General features: G+C 44.2%; 2 protein-coding genes across 2 annotated transcripts; both read right to left on the bottom strand.

Moving 5' to 3' along the window:
• Positions 1–2,393: 2,393 nt before the first annotated feature.
• LOC112027117 ((-)-isopiperitenol/(-)-carveol dehydrogenase, mitochondrial) lies at positions 2,394–3,584 on the bottom strand (the record flags this gene model as incomplete). The annotated part of the gene is made up of 1 exon (XM_024059788.2): positions 2,394–3,584. A coding segment is annotated over one exon (810 nt), but the record flags the coding sequence as incomplete, so codon positions are not given.
• A 9,057-nt stretch (positions 3,585–12,641) lies between these two features.
• On the bottom strand, positions 12,642–13,806 carry LOC112027110 ((+)-cis,cis-nepetalactol synthase NEPS3). The gene has a single exon (XM_024059784.2). The coding sequence runs from the start codon at positions 13,692–13,694 to the stop codon at positions 12,855–12,857; it is 840 nt and encodes a 279-aa protein (XP_023915552.1). The 5' UTR covers positions 13,695–13,806; the 3' UTR covers positions 12,642–12,854.
• Positions 13,807–15,073: the final 1,267 nt, after the last annotated feature.

Below are 15,073 nucleotides of genomic sequence, written 5' to 3'. Positions count from 1 at the left end.
ACCCGCAAGCTTTTGACCAACCTTCTCCTTTAGTATTGCAAAGACTTGACTTTTTGACCTTCCAATGAGAGAAGGGAGGCCAAGGTATTTCATGTGCCTCGAGTTTTGCATAGGGCCTAAGTTGAATCCACTAAATGGCGCACTTTCATCCCTTCGAATTTGGCAGACCAATCTGGGGTAGCCAGAGCCCTATCAAGTCTAAGGAAAATCCTATTCTCCCCCTCTTGCATATTACTCCATGTGTAATCCGGTCCACAATAGCCCAAATCATGGAAGCCACAATAATTAACAATATCCCTAAAACCCTCCATTTGATGCTGAGAGTAGTTTGCTCCCCAAAATATCTCATTTATTGAAAGAATTTCGTTAAAATCACCTAAACATAACCAGGGAAGTTGGAATTGACTATTAAGAAAAGCAAGAAGGTGCCATGAATCGCACCTTTTATGTGTCTCTAGATGGTAGTAAAAACCGGTTAACCTCCATTTGTAATCACTGCTGGTCTTGGAGATTACTGCATCAACATGGAATCTTGTATAACTTTTAATCTCCAAATTAATTTCCCTTGTCCAGAGAAGAGCAATTCCCCCACTTCTACCAACACAAGGCACAATCAGACCATTTGCAAACCCAAATCAGTTCTTTATTCTTTCCATGCGATTCTTTTTTAGTTTTGTCTCCATAAGGAAGACAATTTTGGGGTTCCAACGCCGCACAAGATCATGCAGCGCCCTAACTGACCAGGGATTCCCCAGTCCCTGGCAGTTCCAGCTTACGGGATTCATGGCTCCCGGCGGTGTTGCCTAGCAGACACCGCCGATCTTTCATCTTTCTCATTGAAGAGCTTGGTAGTTTCCAAATACTGTTTCTTCTGAGTTGGAGCTTCTTCTTTTGTGAAAGTTATTTTTCCCTTCCGTTTGGCCCCTAGAATTTAAGTTTGAATTTCAGAAGTTAGGCTGTTATTCTTACCTTTTTCTCCTCCTATTTTTTTCCAGTGGCGTATTGCCTTGCCATTTTCTTCACCCTTTGGGCTTAAGTTGTCCTTAGCAAAATTCTTAGTGTTCGTTGGGCTTGTCTTTGGCTTTGATGGGCTAGAAACATCCATCATCTATTTTTCAACATTTACTTGTTGGCCCACATCAGATAAAACATAACCAGCCCTCCTATCTTTGTCCATAACACCGAAGGGTCCATTTGGAGAGCTATCCAAGTTGGTACGTGGGAAAGTATTCTGTTCAGGAGCACGTTCCATTTGAATTTGAGTGGAGTTGTTCTGTTCGTCCAGTTTCTGTGCTGACTGACACATTGGACTTCCTGTGACTTCCCATCCCATCATGCTTCCTTTGTCACTTAGTGTTTGCTTCCTACCAATTCCAGAACTACCCTCACCACCTTCCATCGCCGATGCTTAAGAATTTCTGGCTATTGTCTGAACGTTTTCTACATCTCTGTCACTGCCATTTTCATCTCTATCCCCACTACCGATAGACCGCGACTTATCAAAACCCACCTTGCCATTTGCTCTTAACCAGTCACTGTATTGCCTTGTGGTGTTGCACCAATCTGAAGTTTCTGGGCAATGTTTATCATCATGCCCCATTCTGCCACATAGGAAGCAAAAAGTTGGGAGCCTTTCATATTTGAAGGTTACCCAAAATTTTCCTCCCTCCATATTAGTTATCTTCCCCCCACGTCGAAGAGGTTTTTCCAACGGAAGATCGACTCTAATCCTCATAAACTTCGCTTGATCAGCTTGCCCAAACCTTTTATCCATCTCAATGAACCTCCCCAAACTATTTCCAAGCTCCTTTCCCACTTCATCATCCATCATTTCAAATGGGAGCCCCCAAACCTGAATCCAGAATGGAGAGTGAAAAATCAATGTTGGATGCCGTAAGACCTCTTCTCCATTTGCTAAGTAATAAAAGGTTGTTTTCGAAATTCCATGGGCCGTTTTTCTCAACCCATTTGAGTTGGTATTCTGAACCAAACTTGAATTGCAAAACATTATGTCCAACATCAACAATCTGAAGATCGGAACCCATTTTCCAAGCCGATCTCAGAGTATTTTTCAGCGCACGTTGGTTTTGTTGTCTATTCGACAAAAGTTTGTCAAAAAGACTCAATGAGCACTCTTCTAACAGGTCTGATCTACAACACGTTGTGATGGTGATTTCCTCCTCCTCCTCTTTCGTTAGACAGAGATTGAGAAGACCATCCACCACTGCTTGCTCCATAGCAGCGCTAGAGAGAAGACCCAAACAGTGTGAGAGAGAGAGAGAGAGGGATGGACCCTAGAGACGACCCAGTCAGCGTGAGAGGGAGAGAGATACTCGACTAGCTAGGCGTGACAAAAAGACTCCTACAGAGGGAGAGAAAAATTGATTGATAGAATTGATGCCAAAGAGTTGATATATGATGTGAAAGAATGTAAATACTTTCTACCCAAAAACAGAAGAAGGTAAACACAGACACCGTTCATTTGTGAAACAAACAATCAATGTCCAATCTTTTTATCACTTCAACAATTTAAAGTGAATATTTTATTTCATTTCAACTAGTGCTTCATTGATCAGGCCTCTTTCATTCTTTCCTCTATGATTCCCTCCTATTTTCAACGAGTTTTTACGCCTGATCACATAGAGAGAACTTTTTATTATTATTAAAGACTTAAAAATATAGTTCCCCAAGTTATTATTTCATAATTGCATCTTCAACTACTGTTTATTCCGCAAGAACAACAGGGCCGCTCTAATGGATTATTACCCAAACTCTTAAGCCTTATACCCACCATCCACCGCCAAATTATGGCCAGTGATGAACTCAGCTTCTTCAGAAGCAAGAAACACCACAGCGTCAGCAACATTTTTGGGCCTCAAAACCCCAGCTTTCAAGTAGTAATATGACTCTACCTTCTTATCCTCTTCCTCATTTTCATACCAAAGCATCTCCTTCAACAATGGCGTCCCAACTGCCCCTGGTGATACACAATTCACGCGTATCCCATATGCCCCCAGCTTCAAGCTCACACACCTCACCAACCCCAGCACCGCGTGCTTCGACATCACGTAGTCCGCGAAATTCTCGGTACCAATGCTCGCCCCTATGCTCGCCGTGCAAATTATGCTCCCCTTCACGTGCCCTTCCACCATGGCCTTCGCCGCGTGCTTCACACACGCCGCCATTCCACGAGCATTCACATCCATAATCTCGTCGTAAGCCGACATGTCCATGTCCAGCGCGGTCTGATCGCACGTGAGGGTCGCTCTCCCCATGCCCGCGTTGCTGAACATGATGTCGAGGCTTCCGTGCGCTTTCACCGTGGAGTCTACCATGTTCTTGACCTGTTCCTCGTCCCTGACATCGCAGTGTATGTAGGTGCAGATGTTGGTGCCGATTGATGCGGCCACTTTTTGGCCCATCTCGTCTTGGACGTCGGCGATTACAATTGCTCGTGCGCCGTGAGCGGCGAATTGGCGCGCCGTGGCCTCACCCATGCCACTTGCACCTCCGGTGATTATGGCCACCTTCCCTTGGAGCTTATTGCTTGAAGATGTGGAGTTTTGAGTGTGCCATTTTGTTTTGTTTCAGTCAAGTGAAGTGAATACCTCCTTAATTTTCACAAATTAATATGCGTAATTGATAAATTTTTATTTCGGATAGAGTAATAATAAAGGCCAACAAAATACTATTTTTGATCCTTATATTTCGAGATCACAATTAATTTGCTCCACACATTTTAAATAGCAATCAAGTGATTATGTCTAACTAACTAGAAGTGGCATAGTCTATATCGTAATAACCCATGTGAAAATTTTATCAAAGAGTTTGAAATTAAATCCAAATCCTATGTCATACCCTACTTGTAAATTGCCGAGATGATAAGTTAAGAATCTCCACCGAAAGATTAGTTAATAAAAGTAGCTTTTTTAAATAAAAAAAAAAAATATATATATATATATATATATTTTGTCTTAGATTGGATAGCTCATTGTTTAAAAAAGAAAAAGAAAAAGAAAAAGAAAAGATTGGATAGCTCATAAGGAGAATTAAATTTCTAACTTTTTATCTCAGCCGTCCAGAAGGTATCAATTTGGATTCTTTGTAATCAAGTTTGAATTTGCTAGATCTCTAGATAGGAACAAGGGTGACTGCACATACAAGTCAGTGTAGTCCTGTGACCATCTGGACTTGTCAAAAACAAATTACACATACAAAATAATAATAATAATAATAATAATAATAATAATAATAATAATCACACAATTATATTTAAATTATCACATTTTGTCTTTCCTAAAAAAATGTTGACCACCTTGAGTTGATAATCTCAAGAATTTGGATACAATATTAATGAAAATAAGAATAATGCTTGGAATAGAATAAAATGTCACAACAATTTCACAACATTCCGAAATTAAAATGCCTACTCACATGTGGGCCTTTTTTAATCTCTAATTTGATTTTTTATGCTAATATAAGAATTGTTGCGACATTTTGTTTTGTCTCTATTACTCACAAAAATAATCTTAACCCTCCAACCATAATCCTTAAGCCCTTAAACAAAAACATAAATAAAAGTTCAAATAACAACAAAAATAGAGAAGTGCTACGTTCACAATATTTTCATAACACTTTCACAATAAATTATAGGTGGTAAATTGCTTATGGCTCTAATTTGAGCTCACCACTTAAATTATTTTTTTGCCCACTTGTAACAACTAATAATAACCTACCACTAAAATGTGTTGCAAAAGTGTTGTGAAAATATTATGGACATAACATTTCTTATAAAAATGAACCCAAATAACATAAAATGTTAGCCCAAAAAACAAGATTAGACCAAACAGAAATAAATGAATAAAATATTCAACAAAATCTCATTAAAAAACAAAAAACAAAACCCCTAAACATTCATATTCGTAACTCGTTCAACTCATTTCATAAAAATAATTAAACAATCCTAATTTCATTTTCCTAAAAAATGGTACCAAGAGTGAGATTGTGGCTGTGAGTTCTCGTTGATGACGTTGGAAATTCTACTCTTTAGTGGCTTGGCTCGTTGTCGTAACATGTATCATTCGTTACTCTCTCTCACTTCCCCAATTTTTATTTTCTCTATTATTATTTTTAGGCTCTTTCTCACTTTATTACTTATCTCATCATTCTCAATCTCACCTATTTTTCATCAATCTCTTTTGGCTTTTTAATTTTGCTTGTAGAAAGAAACTAAAAAATATATATTGTGGGGCCAGAAAATGGGGTGGTCTCGGCCCACTTCAACTCAGGCGCAAATGGCCCATGCCGAGGACGCATGATGGGTCCGAGGATGACCCTATCCTCGGTTGTCCGAGACCTCAGTACGAAGAAGGGGCAAGCCCTGGGCGAACTGTCACCTCGGCATTGAATACGCTCACCTAACCCTTCTGGCCGCATTAATGAGGATGTAACCCCTTGGCAGGGCAACATCGATCAGGGTGAACTACTTGAGCACGGATATGACCTTTGATGGGATGGACGGTCAGGTGGAAGGCCAATAGATGACCAACAAGAGGAGGAAGAGGGGGATATATAAGAGGGGTGAGCAAAATGTAATGGGGGGTTTTTTGGAAGGGGTTTTGGGAGGAGCAGAAAGGGGAAGGAAAAACCTCCTCGGCCAGGAGCCGAGGAGCATCTCTCAGTTGTAAATTGTTCTAAGTATTTTTCAGTAAAAGAAAAGAGTTCATGTTACGTGAACGCCAGCCAGCGCCTAAACCTTCGATCCACCCTCTACAAATTCATTGTTTTGGGTTCGTTGGGCATTTGACCCATATTCTTTGGGCTTGGGCAACAAAAACAGACCCTACAATTGGCGCCGTCTGTGGGAAGGATTAGTGCGCCGGCTGGCGCAACAGGCGATTGTTCTATATAATCATCCTACGGAAGATCGGTGATGATGAAAAAACAAAAAAAAAAAAACTACCAAACAAACACTGCAGAAAGATAAAAGTTCAAGACAGAAGATTCAACAGCAAAGAAAGAAAGCTTGATATTATTTCATAAAAAGAAAAGTTACAAATTACAATCAGAGGCTCAGGTAGGTGTGTTTTAAAACTATTCCTACCAGCTAGTTCTACAATCAGAAGCCCAGGTGGACCCGTCCTAAAACTAGCTAGAGGGAAGTGTCAACCCGTGCTTTTATTGGCATTAAGAGAATGGGAGAACTTGATAATAAAAGCAGGGAAGGGGAGGGCTAGCTTGTTTCAAGGCCACCAACAACTCCTTTCTCGGTGCGGCGGAGCTTGAACAAAACGAGGAGCAGATGCAGGGGCACCGGGACGCCTTCTCCCGTGATGTTCCCTTGATTCTCTCCACTCTTCACGAGCGTTGGCCGTTGGAGACGGCAACACTCGGGCATCAGCCATGACATAGGTTCGCGCGTCTCCTCCGTTGGGGGTGCGCTCCGGGGAGAGACGTTAGGTACTTCAGCGACGTCCCTCCTGGCCACCGCGTACGGACCGTCAGTGTTACGCCCAGACTCTGCCGCGCCGGAAGCCCAGTGGGGGCTGCGGTCACAGCGGCTCTTGGCACGGATGTCCTCACACCCGCCCAAAGCCGCCCCATATCTGCCAACTCAGGTCACAATTCCGGCGGGGTTATTAAAGGGGCTTGGGGAGCTGAAAGGGTGTGTTTTTCTGTTTGCGTTGGGAAGTTTATGGAGTATGGAGAAACCATCCCTCCGGAAAGCCTTATATAGAGGATGAAGGTTGGTGAGAATTAATCCACGTAGAATTTGAAAAGAGAGTTACCAGCAAGGCTAATAATAAGGCCACCAAATTCCAAGGGGACCGTAGATCGTTGGATTTGTGCTAATTCACGAAGACATTAATGAAGGCGCCTCTCGTGCACTGAAACGTCAAGCGCGGAACACGAACGGCCAAGGGACGCTTCTTAAGTGAAGAAGATGGGGGCTCGAGCTGGAAGTGAGATCAACACCACGTGTAAAATCATAATCTGACCCAAGGAGGAATCATCTCCAACAGAGCGGTCCGAGGACAAACCCCTCCTTACAGAGAAATGAAAGCGTTAGACAGAACCAAGGCACTGCATGGTCCTCGGACTCAGGCCTATGGGGAAACTACTCGCTCCTCTATACCTGGGTACTAGACAGAACCAAGGTATTGCATGGTCCTCGGACTCAAACCTATGGGGAAACTAGATACTTACAGAGAAATGAAAGCGCTAGACAGAACCAAGGCACTACATGGTCCTCGGACTCAGGCCTATGGGGAAACTACTCGCTCCTCTATACCTGGGTACTAGACAGAACCAAGGTATTGCATGGTCCTCGGACTCAAACCTATGGGGAAATTAGATACTTACAGAGAAATGAAAGCGCTAGACAGAACCAAGGCACTGTATGGTCCTCGGACTCAGGCCTATGGGGAAACTACTCGCTCCTCTATACCTGGGTACTAGACAGAACCAAGGTATTGCATGGTCCTCGGACCCAAACCTGTGGGGAAACTAGATACTTACAGAGAAATGAAAGCGCTAGACAGAACCAAGGCACTGCATGGTCCTCGGACTCAGGTTTATGGGAAAACTACTCGCTCATCTATACCTGAGTACTAGACAGAACCAAGGTATTGCATGGTCCTCGGACTCAAACCTATGGGAAAACTAGATACTTACAGAGAAATGAAAGCGCTGGACAGAACCAAGGCACTGCATGGTCCTCGGACTCAGGCCTACGGGGAAACTAACCGCTCAATCAGACCAGTGTGCCGAACAGAACAGGGGCATCGCATGGCCCTTGGACTCAGGCATACAGGGAGGCTAACTACAGAATATCCCAGGTTAGGAAAGGACCAAGCCCCACCTAGCCCTTGAGATGCAAGAGAGCTGCCCATGCATACGTTCTCTCTCCTTATCATCGTTACTGGCGCGATTGGCCGACATACAATTTAAGCTAAAATCGTACAGATCTAAGGAAAAGAGGTAAAGTAGGTAGTGCGTACACAAATAAGCAATTCAAATAAAGGGAGATTAAATTCGCATTACAACAATGAGTTCATAAAAATTGCATGGCAAGAGCCACAGTACATAAAGGAAAAGCACAACAAAATAAAATGACAACGTGAAAGTAGGATGAGCCGTGAAGCCAGGGGGTCTACTCCTTTTGCTCAGGCTGAACAGGGGCAACCCTTGACCCCTCCGAGCCCTGGCCCGATGGGATGGCCTGCGGGGGTACGACGAGAGCAGTTGCTTCCTCAGTAGTGGGGGTTGGATCATCGGAAGGGATCTCCACTACCTCTTGGGCCACCTCCTCGCTCAAAGGCTCGCCCAGCTCAGCTGCCCGCACCTCTTCAACCATCTCCTCAACCTTAGGGTCCTCAGGGGCGGCCTCGCGGATAACGGGGGGGTAATACACGTTCTCTGCCTTCCACATGTCGGACGTGGCCTCCACCCCAGCTTGTTTGAGAGCCTCAGCCCAGACCTGGGAACAATATCGCCTACACACCCCCGAGACTTGAGCCTTGTAGGCGGCTTCTACCGCAGCCATCCCATCAGCATAAGTTGCGGTCTTAGCCTCCTCCTTGGCGCGCTCGGCCATCTCCCTGCCATGGTCAGCCTCGTCTTTAGCTCGCTCAGCCTGGTCTCTGACCCATTCTGCCCCCCTCTGGGCCCCCTCGACCTTTGTCACCTTAGTTTGCAGATTAGCGACCAGATCCCTCGCGATCTGCAATTGGCCCTGCGCCTCGCCTAGGCGCCTCATTTGCTCATTGGCCTGGTTCTGGGCACCCTCAAGACCGGACAGGGCATTGTCCCGCTCCCTAGTCACCGCCTTCAAATCCTCTCGGGCCTTGGCGAGGTCAGCCTCGAAATTCTTTAGAGTCCGAGTAGCTTGAAAGCGCCAGTCACGCTCTGGTTTGAGGGTCTCCTTCTGGTCGTTTGCAACCCCCTCCAACATAAAGATAGCTTGGACAGCCTACTAGAATAACCAATGTGCTATAAGCCCACTAAAAGAAAAAGAGTGGGAGAAGAGTTGAGGTTACAGCGCTTACCATCCCCACATATCGCTTAAGGCTGAGGAAGACCTGCTCGCTCGTCAAAGTGTTAAGCTCAGCCATGTCTACCGGGAGCAGCAGGCTCCTCTCCAGCGCATCAGCCACGCGCGCACCTTCACCCTCATTGAAGTCCCTGAGGGAGGCGTTATCCCTCAAGGGCTCCCCGCAGAGCATCGGGGCTGGGAGCCAGGCCTGGACCTCGGAAGAGGTGGTGTCGACGACCTGCCTCTCCTGGCTCTGGTCGCCTATCTTAAGCTGCTTGGACGCCGCAGAGTAGTTTCCTCCTCCTGCGAGGACACCGTCCTATCCTCCACGATCCTTTTACCCTTATCCTTCTTTTTCTTGGGACCAGCAGGCACGGACCCAGAGGGCGAGCGCGTCTGAGAAGGAGAAGGAGGCAGCTTCTGCCGAGCGGAAGTCGACCTAGTCTTCGGAAGTGGAGTAGGAGGTTTTTGTTGGGACTCCCCCGGTTGGCCCTCAATCAGGTCCAGCAAGTTGGTGGTGGGCTTCCTCTTGTAACCCATTGACGGCCGAGGAGTGGCTTCTGAAGCAAGGAGGTCTGCTTCGGTTAGATTGGGATCACCCAAGTCTCCAGGAGGGTCCTCGAACTGATCAAGCTGGGCGAAAACGTCAAACGCGTCCCCTTCGCCCACTGGAGCTTCCATGGCTGCCTCAGCGAACGGTTGGGAAGAGGAGGGGATGGCTATTATGACAGCTTCCTAGTCGGAGGGCTCCTCGGGGAACGAAAATCCGTCCTCGGTCACGGTAATCCTCTGAAGTCGAGGATCGCCGGCGAGGATGACGTGCTTCGGAACCGGGAACGATTTCTGGGTAGGTTTATAACCTAAAATTATGTGGGCGGTCCTAACCTGGTTGTCGTCCTCGTTTATATACACCGGCGCCCTCAGCACCTTTTGCAAATCTTCCCGGTTGACAAGATGGAAGTGACGCTGAAAGGCGTGCGGGTCTGCAAACGGAAAGCACCACCGCGTTAGTAAAAAGGAAAGAAAAAAGACGAGAACTTGAAATCCTATCTGTCTTCCACTGCCCTACCTGGTATTCCCTCTGTTGTTGGGCAGTGAAGTCCATCGTGCCACTCCCCTGACACGATGAGGAAATCCTCGTAGAACCCCTTGCTGGACTCAGGGAGGTACTGAATGAGCCGCACCCTGTCGTCTCTCGTCTTCAGGTAATACAACTTGCCCTTAAGAAGCTGAAGGTTGTAACACCAGTTCACGTCGTGGTGGGTCAACCTCAGCCTCATCTTCTCGTTCAGGGCGTCCACACAGCCCAGAATCCTAAAGACGTTTATCCCACACTAGGTGGGGGCCAACCGGAAGTGCATGAGGTAATCCCTCATCACCGGCCCCATGGGGATCGTCATCCCCCCTTCAAGGAAGGCGACTATGGGAATCACCACCTCGCCCTCCTGCCTGTGTATGCGCCACTCCTCGTCCTCACAATATTTCAGGCCTACATTGTCGGGAATTCTGCGGTCGGTGATGAATTTCTCCATCGCCTCCGCAGTATCTACGTATTTCTTAAACCTACCCATCCCAGTTGACGCCTAAAAGAACTAAGAAAGAACAGGCGAAGCAGAAAAAAGGGTAAAGAGAAAGAGAGGTCTAAAAGAGACAGAGCGACTTACTGAAAAGAGGAAAGGCTCCTCGGACTGGCTTTTGTGCTGGAGGTGCTAGTGAGGGTGTGGCTGAACTTAGGAGGGGCGCACGAATATTCTTGACTACAATTGAGGAACAGGGAGAAGCGGTTCGTACGAGTATTTATACCCTAATTCGAGGAACCATGCGGGTTTTCCCGCCCATAAATGCAAGACGAATCTCCACCGTTGGATGGGTAACGCCTCATTAGACGTAGGAAACACAGAGCCGCCTGAATTTAATGATGGGCACATTACGTGCTCCGTAACGTCAGCGACGTGTCTTTGGTAGGTGAATGAACCCCAGCACTGACGAGGGGTGAGGGTGGGATAAGGCCGAGGATGTCAAAATCCTTCTCCTCGCCCGAGGATGCGTGCAGCAAGATTTTGAGGGGCTATTGTGGGGCCAGAAAATCGGGTGGCCTCAGCCCACTTCAACCTAGGCCTAAATGGCCCATGCCGAGGACGGATGATGGGTCCGATGATGACCCTATCCTCGGTCATCCGAGACCTCAGTATGAAGAAGGGGCAAGCCCTGGGCGAACTGTCACCTCGGCATTGAATACGCTCACCTAACCCTTCTGGTCGCATTAATAAGGATGTAACCCCTTGGCAGGGCAACATCGATCAGGGTGAATCACTTGAGCACGGATATGACCTTTGATGGGATGGACGGTTAGGTGGAAGGCCAATAGATGACCAACAAGAGGAGGAAGAGGGGGATATATAAGAGGGGTGAGCAAAATGTAATGGGGGGTTTTTTGGAAGGGGTTTTGGGAGGAGCAGAAAGGGGAAGGAAAAACCTCCTCGGCTCCTGGCCGAGGAGCATCTCCCAGTTGTAAATTGTTCTAAGTATTTTTCAGTAAAAGAAAAGAGTTCATGCTACGTGAACGCCGGCTAGCGCCTAAACCTTCGATCCACTCTCTACAAATTCATTGTTCTGGGTTCGTTGGGCCTTTGACCCATATTCTTTGGGCTTGGGCAACAAAAATAGACCCTATATATATATATATATTGGTGAAGTCGATATATTCAAATTCTTTTTTTATTAGATTATGTATGATTTAAGTTTCTTAATAACAACCCTAGAACAACTAAAAAAAAAACTCATTTTTGTTGTTTTGTCTTCAAATGTGGACCCTTTTATGTTTTGTTAAAAAATGGATTGACTTGTTGAAACTAGGGGTGTGCATGGCTTGGGTAGAGGGATTTTATCAGTTCAACTCACTATGATGAGTTAAAAAAATTTCAATACAACCAAACCCATCCTAGGATCTAGCCTAACCCAACTCAACCCACGTGGATTGAGGTGGACATATTTTTTTAATTACTATTATTAATATTAAATTGAGAATTAGAACAACACTATTACAAATAAAATCAAATTTATAACCAGATAATCTTGAGCTTATACCAAACCAACGTAAAATATATGAGGAGGACTTAGAATTTAGGTTTGTTTGGGAAGATAGGTAAAATAGTAAATAACAAAATTGTATAATATATTTTTAAATTTTAAATATATATTTTAAATATATGTGGATTAGGTCAAGTTTGGCAGATTTATAAATCTTATGATCCAAATCCAACCCACTCTAAAAAAAAATTTCAAAACTTCACCCAACCCTTCGATCCTAGTTGAAATCATCAATCTTCATTGTGTGATTATTCTTCCAGCCCACTTTGGCCTATCCAAGTCATTTTGTACCTCAAAGTAAACTTTAGGACATTTATGTAGGGAAACTAAATTATTGTTTCAAATTGCCACTTATAATAATTCAGCAAAAAAAAAAAAAGAATTGCCACTTATAATATTTCACATAATAAACAATGCCAAGGAGTTTTTTTTTTTTTTTTTTTGACTGAAAAGATAGAGATGCTAAGGAGTTTGACATGACGTGAAAGAGTGTAAACATTATTAATGAAACGCTACAGCAATCTAAAGTAATTATTTTATTTCATTTCAACACCAGTGCTTCACTGATCATTCTTCTTAATTCTGACATTTATGATTCCCCACCGCCCCCCAACAAATCTGTAAAGCGTCTGCGCATGATCACATAGAGAAAAAGTTACTGTATTTCATAATTGCATCTTCGACTATTACAAAGGAACCCACGCACACTTGGGTCATTCTAACGGATTTTCTAAACTCTAAGAAACCCACCATCCATGGCCAAATTATGACCAGTGACAAACTGAGAATCCTCAGAAGCAAGAAACACCACAGCGTCAGCCACATTTTTGGGTCTCACCACCCCACCTTTCAAAGTATAATTCGGCTCTATCACCTTATCCACTTCCTCATCATTTTCATTCCCCAAAATGTCCTTCAACAATGGCGTCCCAACTGGTCCTGGTGAAACACAATTCACGCGTATCCCATACGCGCCCAGCTTCAAGCTCGCGCACCTCACCAACCCCAGCACCGCGTGCTTCGACATCACGTAGTCGACCAACTTCTCGCTGCCAACACTCGCCCCTATGCTCGCCGTACAAACGATGCTCCCCCTCACGCGCCCTTCCACCATCGCCCTCGCCGCGTGCTTCACACACGCAGCCACTCCGCGCGCGTTCACCGCCATGAGCTTGTCGTAAGCCGACAGGTCCATGTCCAGCACGGTCTGATCGCACGCGTGGGTCGATCTCCCCACGCCCGCGTTGCTGAACATGATGTCCAAGCGTCCGTACGCTTTCACCGTGGACTCTACTAAGTTCTTGACCTGTTCCTCGTCGCTGACATCGCAGTGTACGTAGGTGCATACGTTGGAGCCGATTGACACGGCGGCGTTTTGGCCCTTCTCGTCTTGGACATCGGCGATGACGATGGCTCGTGCGCCGTGAGCGGCGAACTCGCGAGCCGTGGCCTCGCCCATGCCGCTTGCGCCTCCGGTGATAATGGCCACCTTGCCTTGGAGCTTGTTGTTTGAAGATGTGGAGTCTGCCATTTTGTTTTGTTTGAGTCTAGTGACTGATCGGTGAAGCATTGACAAGCTACTCTCAACAAAGGTTGTCCATATATATAAAAGAGATCATTATTTTGTCGGCCACAAATTTATAATATTGTACACGAACGAATCAAAGTAATTGATGAATTAAATGAATATGTTCTAAAAAATAAATATATTTGTAAGATTATGTAGTATTCTTGATAAGCTACTCGCAAGAAAGGATGTCCATATATCCAAAAGAGATAATGAAAGAATGGACAAGTAGATTGGTGGCTCCTATTTTGTTGGCCACAATTAAAATTTATACGAATTTTATCGCATAGTTTTCACAAATCAGAGTAAATGATAAATTTTAGATAAATATAATAAATGAACGTGTTAAAAATTGATAAAATTAAGTAAAAGGCTATGTCATATATATATATATATATATATATATTTTTTCATGACTCTTGAGATAGAAAGAGCACCACCTGTGCAGTGGCATTGGGAGATCATTATTTTTTCATGCCTTGATTTTTGCAAGGTTTAAAATTCCTCCAGTAATATATATTCATTAAGTTAATAGTGTGCGAATGGCGTGCAGGAGGGGAAAAGAGAAACAAAAAAAAAAAAAAAAAAGAGATTGTCTTTTTGTTTTGAGAGAGATGAAAAGTAAATGAAAAAAAAAAAAATTACATGGGACAAAGGATAAAAAGTATATAAAAAGAGAGATAACACCAATGTGATTGAGAGAGTCAGAGATTAAGAATAAAAAAAAAAAGGTAATGCTCATGACACGGAAAAGTGCACAATTTTATACTATAACTTATTGGTAGTGGCCATGTGAGGAACACCCCTGCACCAATTCTACATATTGATTTAGAATTGTCGAAGTCTATTACAAACTCCTTAAAAAATTGTTAAACATAGACTAGGCCTTCCAAGCCAATTAACACATTCCCTTACACACACACACACACACACACACACACACACACATATATATACATGCACCACTTTGAACCGCCATCTTAAACAAATTAAAAAAATTGTGAGAGCTATATCTTCAACTCCTAGTCCTACACAAATATATGATCTAGTAATTTAAAATTAGACTTCAAACTTCTTAATACATTTTAACATCGGTTATTGAAGAATATACCCTCCTAATCAATTAGGCATATTCCTTAATGCCCCAACTTTGTTTGAATCGCCAACTTTGAATAAAAAATTGCAAGGATTGTTTTCAGGATGACAAAGCTAATTAATAAGCACCCGCCCATTTAATCCAAATGAGAGAGTTCTAGTGAAGGGAGAGAGAAAATAACTATAAGAGCTGTAAGGTTGAAATTTATCAACCATCTTGTTGGTTTTATTCCGTGCCAATTTACTTGTAATTTAGCACTTAGTAACCCTGTATTTAGGTGGGATTA

This window comes from Quercus suber, unplaced genomic scaffold (genome assembly GCF_002906115.3).
Source record: "Quercus suber isolate HL8 unplaced genomic scaffold, Cork oak 2.0 scaffold_538, whole genome shotgun sequence".
Lineage (NCBI taxonomy): Eukaryota > Viridiplantae > Streptophyta > Magnoliopsida > Fagales > Fagaceae > Quercus > Quercus suber.
The sequence above is the reverse complement of the archived record's forward strand: the minus strand, read 5'-3'. Positions and strand labels throughout refer to the sequence as shown.